The 8,550-nt window shown below is 50.0% G+C and overlaps 1 protein-coding gene across 3 annotated transcripts in view; it reads left to right on the top strand.

Moving 5' to 3' along the window:
• The first annotated feature begins 5,713 nt into the window (after nucleotides 1-5,713).
• GGA2 (golgi associated, gamma adaptin ear containing, ARF binding protein 2) overlaps nucleotides 5,714-8,550 on the top strand; it is a 32,935-nt gene continuing 30,098 nt past the window's right edge. The window contains exon 1 of one of the 3 annotated variants that reach the window (XM_072836178.1): nucleotides 5,714-5,796. Coding sequence is in view for 1 of the 3 variants with exons in the window: in XM_072836177.1 (XP_072692278.1) it covers nucleotides 6,144-6,291 (148 nt within the window). In the remaining 2 variants the exon portion in view is untranslated. Of the gene's footprint in view, nucleotides 5,797-6,126; nucleotides 6,292-8,550 lie in introns of those variants that run through there. The other 2 variants (XR_012035594.1, XM_072836177.1) reach the window with 2 other exon arrangements.

The following is an 8,550-nucleotide window of genomic DNA, read 5'->3' as shown; positions in this document are numbered from 1 at the left end:
GAAGTTGGTAGGGAGGCAATGGAAGTGGTACAGGGATATGGAATTCCTGGGTGGGGGCATTGGGGAAGGAGGGAAGCCAGTCAGGGAACACTTTCTTTCTTTCTTTTTTTTTTTTTTTTTAAGATTTTATTTATTCATAGAGAGGCAGAGACACAGGCAGAGGGAGAAGCAGGCTCCATGCAGAGAGCCTGAGGTGGGACTCAATCCAGGGTCTCCAGGATCATGCCCTGGGCTGCAGGCCGTGCTCGCTAAACCGCTGCGCCACCGGGGCTGCCCCGAACACTTTCTTTAGAAGAAGTTGAGGTTTGCCTTTTAATGTCCATTTCAGATAAACAGTAATTTTTTTTAGCACAAGTATGTCCCATGCAATATATAGGACATACTTGTGCTAAAAAATTATTTCTGGGCAGCCCCGGTGGCGCAGCGTTTTCGCGCCACCTTCAGCCCAGAGTGTGATCCTGGAGACCCCAGATCGAGTCCCACTTCGGGCTCCCTGCATGGAGCCTGCTACTCCCTCTGCCTGTGTCTCTGCCTCCCTCTCTCTTTCTCTCTCTCTCTCTCTCTCTGTGTTTCTCATGAATAAATAAATAAAATCTTTTTAAAAAATAATTTAAAAAATAAAACATTATTTGTCTGAAATTCAGATTTAACTGGGCTTCCTCTGTTTTTATTGACTGGGTCTGGCAGCCCAACAAGGAGGTAGTTTGACAGACAGCAGAGGGAGGGAGGTCCAGGTTGAGGGAACAGGACATACAAAAGAAAGGACTCAAAGTACAATCAACTCCTATCTGGTGCTTAAAGTGAGGTAGGGAGAGCCAGAGGATTCTGGTTCCACCAGCAATTATTCTGCATCTATAAAGTGCCAGAAGTTCAATGGTGTATGAACCCAACCACTATCCTGAATTCCCAATCCACTTTTTTTTTTTTTTTAAGATTTTGTTTATTTATTCATGAGAGACACAGAGAGGCAGAGACCTAGGCAGATGGAGAAGCAGGCTCCCCACAGGGAGCTCAATGGAGGACTCCATCCCAGGACCTGGGATCATAACTTGAGCCAAAGGCAGACAATCACTGAGCCACCCAGGCATCCCCCAATCCACTTCTCTACTCCCCACTTTTTAACTTTCTGTAGCATTCCCTAGGCCAGCGACATCAGCATTGCCTGGAGACTAATTAGATTCTTGGGTTTCACCCTAGACCTACTGAATTAGAAACCGTGTGGGTCTGGGTCGGGCCCTGCATTATGTGTTTTAACAAGCCCTCTAGGTGATTCTAACAAATGCTAGTTGGAAAACTACTGATCCACACGTCAAAATGTCAAATGAGTGTATTTGCTTAAAATCGGTACCATAGCAAGTTATAAGAAATATTTAGGGGCAGCCCGGGTGGCTCAGCGGTTTAAGCGCCTGCCTTCTGCCCAGGGCGTGATCCTGGAGTCCCAGGATTGAGTCCCACATCGGGCTCCCTGTGTGGAGCCTGCTTCTCCCTCTGCCTGTGTCTCTGCCTCTCTCTCTCTGTGTCTATCATGAATAAATAAATAAAATCATTAAAAAAAAAAAAACATGTAGGGTCCACTTAACCATGGATTCTTTGAAAAAAAAAAAAAATTTAGGAAGTGATGGATGGTGGGTCCCTGGCAAATGGAGAGCTCCTGCCCCTCTACAGGGAACAGTCTCTAGTCATCTACAGATATTTGTTGCAGTGAGGAAATCCAGCTCTAGTGTTGCCAGGTATTTAGAATTTTCAAGAGATGAACACATGTTAAATATTTTATTTGACTCATTAGTGAAGACCCTAGGAGATGTTGCAACCAGTTCAAAGGAGAATCCACAGTACAGACACCTTTATAGATCTGGAATATTGAAATGAACATGAAAATGGAGACAAACTGGTTTTTCCACATGGAGGCGGGTTGTATCTTCCCAGGACAATTCATTTGCATGCTTGTAGACCAGAATAATTTCTAATTGCTCTCAGTTATCTACAGTTTACGGAGATATAATTTCCAAAGAACCAAAAAAAAAAAAAAAATACCCACAGAAGGTTGTGATGTAGACAATGCAGTTTCTTTGAAAAACAAAATTTCGCCTATATGAATCGGGTTATAGGTGGAAGCTGTCCCCTTAAAATTCATATATTAAAGCTCTTAAGTCCCAATGTGATGGCATTTGGAGATAGGATTTTGGGAGTTAGATGTGGTCACAAGAGTGGCACCCTCATGAAGAGATTAGTATCTTTATAGGGGGAAGAGACCATAGTGCATGCTCTCTCCCTCTCCCACCCACTCCTGCCGCCCCTCCCCCTCTCCTTCCACCTTGGGAGCGCATAGCAAGATGACAACCCTCTGCAAACCAGCAAGTGAGGTCTTACCAGAGACCCAATCTGCAGTACCTTATCTTGGATTTCCCAGATTCCAGATCTGTGAGAAATGTCTAGGCCAAGTCTGAGGTATTCTGTTACAGTGGCCCAAGTTTACCAACAGGTAACAACCATAAAAAATTTAGTGTAGAAGCTGGCACACAGTAAGCACTTTGGTTACTTGTCATTCAGAGCCCTTTCGTGACCCTTTCCATGTAGAAGACAGTTATGGGCAGCAATCTGTCAGACGGAGATGTGTGTAGCTAGATTTATTTTGAAACTGAGCTAGCACAATAGTGATACTTCACTTGGCTGGTATATTTATTTGGGGTAGGGATGTCATTAGGCCCAAAGGGTGCAAGGGCATCTGGATCCCAAACAGATCAGGTTTGGCCCCATACTACTGATAAAATCCAAAGACAGAAACAGTAGTGATGAAACAAGAGAGGGATTTAATTTAGTGAGACCAGCACAGGGAAGAGAGTGGTCTAACATCTGAAAGACGGTCTCCAGGGGTGCCTGGGTAGCTCAGTGGTTGAGCATCTGCCTTGGGCTCAGGGCATGATCCCCAGGTCCTGGGATGGAATCCTGCATCGGGCTCACCCCAGGGAGCCTGCTTCTCCCTCTGCCTATGTCTCTGCTTCTCTATGTCTCTCATGAATAAATAAATAAAATCTTTTTTTTTAAGATTTTATTTATTTATTCATAGAGACGGAGAGAGAGAGGCAGAGGTACAGGGAGAAGCAGGCATCATACAGAGAGCCTGACGTGGGACTCGATCCAGGGTCTCCAGGATCACGCCTTGGGCTGCGGGCGGCGCTAAACTGCTGTGCCACGGGGGCTGCCCTAAAATCTTAAAATAAATAAATAAATAAAAATGTCTCTGAAGTGCTGAAAATACTTTTCGGTTTATATAAGGAAAAGGTGGGACGAAAGTGAGGGTAGTGCAGGTGGGCACTGAAGTTCAGGTCATCAATATCTTAGGGTCAATCACAGTCAGGATCTTGCTGGCTCTGGGGCAATCCTTACTGCTTGAGGGGGTCATTTCGGTTTCTATCACAGGATGCTTTCCTCAAAGGGCCTTTTGCCACAGTTAAGAGATAAGCTGGAAAGAATTGAATTAGAGGGATCCCTGGGTGGTGCAGCGGTTTGGCGCCTGCCTTTGGCCCAGGGCGCGATCCTGGAGACCCGGGATCGAATCCCACGTCGGGCTCCCAGTGCATGGAGCCTGCTTCTCCCTCTGCCTGTGTCTCTGCCTCTCTCTCTCTCTGTGTGTGACTATCATAAATAAATAAATAAAATTTATAAAAAAAAAAAAAGAATTAGAAAGTACAGGGATGCCTGGGTGGCTCAGCAGTTTAGCTCCTGCCTTTCTTTGGCCCAGGGCAAGTGATCCTGGAGTCCCAGGATTGAGTCCCATATCGGGCTCCCTGCATGGAGCCTGCTTCTGTCTCTGCCTCTCTCTCTCTCTCTCTGTGTCTCTTATGAGTAAGTAAAGAAAATCTTTTAAAAAAGAAAGAAATTGGGATCCCTGGGTGGCGCAGTGGTTTAGCGCCTGCCTTTGGCCCAGGGCACGATCCTGGAGACCCGGGATCGAATCCCACGTCGGGCTCCCGGTGCATGGAGCCTGCTTCTCCCTCTGCCTGTGTCTCTGCCTCTCTCTCTCTCTCTCTCTGTGTGACTATCATAAATAAATAAAAATGTAAAAAAAAAGATTAAAAAAAATAAAAAAAAAGAAAGAAATTAGAAAGTACAGACTGAGGCCAAATGGAAGTGGTTGACATCCTTGTCCAGAGATGGGGCCTAAAGCCCTATTGCTACCTCTTATGGTTTGTAGGGTTCATTTGGCTACTCAATAAGTATTTAGTGACACTGGTGTGCCAGGCACTGTTCTAGGTACTGGGGCTATACAAGTGTACAGAGCAAAGTTTTTGCTTTTATAGTAGGCAGGCTTTTATAGAGAAACAGGCAATAGTGTATAGACGGTTTGTGCTTTGAAGAAAAATTATGCACTGTCTAGACAACCCCGCCTTTCATTGTCTCACAGACCTCTTACAAGTGGTCTACTCATAGATGACTGATAGTAATGCAAATCATTCTGCCAGGGGGGTGGACAGTCGTCACTGCTGATGGTAAAGCTAGGTTTGTGTCCATTTGTCCATGTTCCAACATTCCTTTATTCTGTATACATTTTCCTTTTCTCTTTTTTTGTTAAGATGTTAAGTAATCTCTACTGTGGGGCTTGAATTTCCAACTCCAAGATTAATAGTTGCAGGCTCTACCAACTGAGCCACTCAGGTGCCCCAACCTTTTTTCTCTTCCTTTTAAAAAAAAAAAAATTATTTATTCATGAGAGACACACAGAGAGAGGCAGAGACATAGGCAGAGGTAGAAGCAGGCTCCCTGTGGGGAGTTGGATGCGGGACTCGATCCAGGACCCTTGTGTCAGACACTCAACCACTGAGCCACCCAGGCATCTCCCTTTTTTCTCTCCTGAATGGATTCTAACATCACCTCTGCTCTGTTCCCCTCATTTCATTAAAGAGTTAAAACATTTGATACGTCAGGGGATCTCCGGGTGGCCCAGCTATTTAGCTCCTGCCTTTGGCCCAGGGCGCGATCCTGGAGTCCCACGACGGGCTCCCTGCATGGAGCCTGCTTCTTCTCCCTCTGCCTGTGTCACTGCCTCTCCCTCTCTCTCTAGGTCTATCATAAATAAAAAAATCTTTAGAAAAAAAAAACATTTAACACGTGTTCATTTCAACACGCATGAGAATCATGACTTTTTTGGGGAAAGAATTATCCTTTAACAAAATAAGCAAAAATCTAGGTAGGTCGATGGTGTATTGTGCAACAGAGAAAATAAGGCAGTATGGAGAAAAAGCGGGTGTGTCATTTCAGAGAAGTTGTGGGAGAAGACCCTCCTGGATAAAATGACCGCCACCTCCCCCCAAACTATTCCTAGTTTATCTGAAATTCCAGTTTAACTGGGCATCCCGCATTTCATCCCACAAGCCTACTCCTGAAGGACGCGAGCACGCAGGCCTCGCGAAGTTGGACCCGAGTAAACTCAGCGGCCGCGGAGGCAGCGCCCCCAGCCCCGGGCCCCCGCTCCCGGCCCCGCCCCCGCCTCACTCCCGCCTCACCCCCGCCTCACCCCCGCGAGGCCTGCGGGGCGGGGGCGGGGGCGGGGCCTGGCCGGGGGGCGGGGCCGCCGCAGACCCCGCCCCGTCACGTGCCCGCCCGCGCCTGCCGCGTCGGCAGCCCCGGAGCGCGCCGGACGGCTGCTGGAGGGCAGGGGCGGCCGCGGCTGGAGCAGCGGGGCTGGGGCCATGGCGGCGGCGGCGACGGTGGCGGCGGGGGCCGGGGCCGCGGCGGGGGGCGAGGCGGCCGGCGGGCCCCCGGGGCCGGCGGCGGCGGCGCTGGAGCTGTGGCTCAGTGAGTAGCGGGGCCGGCCCTCGGCGGGGGGCCTGGCTTCCCGCGTCCCCGGGCCTCTCTCCTGACGCGGCGGCGGCGGCGGCGGCGGCGGCGGGCAGGTGGCCGCGGGCAGGGGCCCGGGCCGGGCGCGGGGACGGCCCCGGATCCCGCCTGGCGGGCGGCGGACTGCGCCCTGGGCGCCCTGCGCGCCGCCACTGCCGTCCTCCGGCGCCAGCACCGCTCACGTAGTGGCTCCCCACTGTGCAGCTTCTCTTTTGTGTCACGCCCGGCGCTCGAGGCGTCTCAGCCGCTGTGCATCCCCATCACGACCCCAAGAGGCAGCTTCTATCACTAACGCCGCTTTGGAGATGAGGACATTGACACGGAAGGAGGCTCGTGCAAGCCGGGGAACCTCTTGCGAACCTCTTGCGATCCCTATCAGGCTGCTGTCGTTAATGTCAAAACAAGCCCTTCGTACCTTTTGTGCAGTTTACTCTGGCCGGACTGACGCGTATGGTAAACTTCAGGACAGTCCCGTGGGCACGGGTAACCGGCGAGGAATTGAAATTCAAGGAGGATGCAGACTGTGCGCCTTGTGTTGGGCTCTGTTAGGTGCAGAGATGGGTAACACAGGGTCCTTGATCCCAAAGACCTTGTTTAGTGGGTCCAAGCCCACCGAAAGGGCACCTTTGTTATATAGCTAAGGCGAATTGTGGGGTGCAGGCAGCCTTGGCTTAACTTGTAGTGGTAGGAGTTGATGGGCTTACCTGGCGTTTGTCGCAGCGCACGTAGCATTTGAGGGGAAAGTGGAGGTGACAGTGTCTCAGGCACAGGAAACTGCATATGCAAAAGCTGGGGACCGGTGGGTGTGGAGCGTTCTGGGAACCAGCAGTGGGTACCGCGGGAGTGTACAGCCTCAAAAACAAAGAGCCCGGAGAAGAGTCTGCAGGGCTAATTGGGGCCTGGAGGCTGCAGAAAGGAATTTATATTTTATCTCGTGGCCGCGTGGGGGTGGGGTTTTCAGCCGGAGCATCTGATCAGTACACCTATTGAAAGCATCACCTGCAGCGATGTGGAGCCAGATTGGTTAAGGCGATGAGGCCAGGCAGGGAGAGTAAATAAAAAGCTGTTTCAGTGGTGCTTAGGGGTTGAATGGGGGCGAAGGCATTGGGCCTGACAGTAGACATAATTAGCAGGCACAATCAGCACCGTTGTTTTTTTTTTTTTTTTTTTTTAAGATTTTATTTATTCATTCATGAGAGATAGAGAGAGAGAGGCAGAGACACAGGCAGAGAGAGAAGCAGGCTCCATGCAGGGAGCCCGATGTGGGACTCAATCCTGGGTCTCCAGGGTCACGCCCAGGGCCAAAGGCAGGCGCTCAACCACTGAGCCACTCAGGGATCCCTAATCAGCACCCTTGATGTATCTGAATGGAAACTAGGAGGAGTCTAGGATGGACCTCAGGTTTCCGACTCGGTTAACCGGTTGGTTAGAAATGTGTCACCTGTGGGGAGGGCTAGTTTAAGAAGAGATGGTTGAGTTGTGGAGTTTGAGGTGCAAGTGGCACAGCCAAAGAGAGACTCTCTAGGCAGAGAGGGCAAGAGCCGGAGTGTGAGAATCTTCAGCTCACTGGCAGAGAGCTTGCCCAGGCAGGCAGTGTTGTATGATAACAAGAGCAGAGGTTTGCAGATAGAGCACGGAGAACCTCAGCATGTAAGAAGCGGGTGGGGAAAGCAGCCTGACCTGGAACGTGGAGCTGACATAGGCAGGAGAAAGCTGGGAGAATGGGGAGCCACTGATCTTCTCTCTTCAAAGGTTGAGAGAGAGAGAGAGAGAGAGAGAGAGGCAGAGACAGGGCAGAGGGAGAAGCAGGCTCCATGCAGGGAGCCCAACGTGGGACTCGATCCTGGGTCTCCAGGATCACACCCTGGGCTGAAGGCAGCGCTAAACCGCTGAGCCACCCAGGCTGCTCTAGAAACTATATTTTTGTATGGAATCTTGAGTTTTGAAGAATTGGCAACAACTGCTCTGAAATATAAAGTTTGTCTGGTGTAGTGAGCATGTTGCCTCTGGTCACTAGCCTTTTTTTTTTTTTTTTTTTTGTAAATGGTGTTTTTGAAAGGAAGGAGGAAGGGTAGCTAGAGGGAATTCAGGTGTAAAGGAGATCTCATAAGGAGAGGGGCACGTGTAAGCCCCTCCACGCTGTTCTTCCTTTGGGGAACTGCCCTTAAATTCCAAGTCCGATGCTGGAGCCCTTGGCAAAGAGCTTGCAGGTGCTGAGGGAGGTCAGAGCCAGAGCAGAAAGGGGTGACTTGGCTTCACAAAGAGGAAGAGCACCTTTTGTTTTTCCAAATGTTGGGGGAAGGAGATAAAGATGATTACACATGCAAATAAGGTTCAGCGTCACTGCCACCATTCCCTGCTGAGCCTGGGCTGAGGTAGAACTTGGGGCTTGAGGAAGGAGGTGGGGAAGTTTGGGAAATGCTGGTGAGGAAAACAGGGGAGCCTACTCGGATGCTCCAGAGCAGGGTCTCTCAACCTGGACACTCTTGACATATTGGGTCTGATAATTCTGTGTTGTTGGGGTCTGCCCATGCATTATAGGATGTTTAGTGGAATCCCTGGCTTCAACCCACTAGATGCCAATAGCATATGCCAGAATGCCCACAGAAAGCCTAAAATGTCTCCAGATACTGCCAAATGTTCCCTCAGGGAGAAGGGCAGGAGTATCTTCTCCCTTCACACTTGAGATCTTCTGAGTTTAGAGAGGTTCTC

The sequence above is a fragment of the Canis lupus genome, chromosome 8 (assembly GCF_048164855.1).
Source record: "Canis lupus baileyi chromosome 8, mCanLup2.hap1, whole genome shotgun sequence".
Classification (NCBI taxonomy): domain Eukaryota; kingdom Metazoa; phylum Chordata; class Mammalia; order Carnivora; family Canidae; genus Canis; species Canis lupus.
Note: the sequence above shows the minus strand (reverse complement) of the source record. Positions and strands in the feature narration are given on the sequence as shown.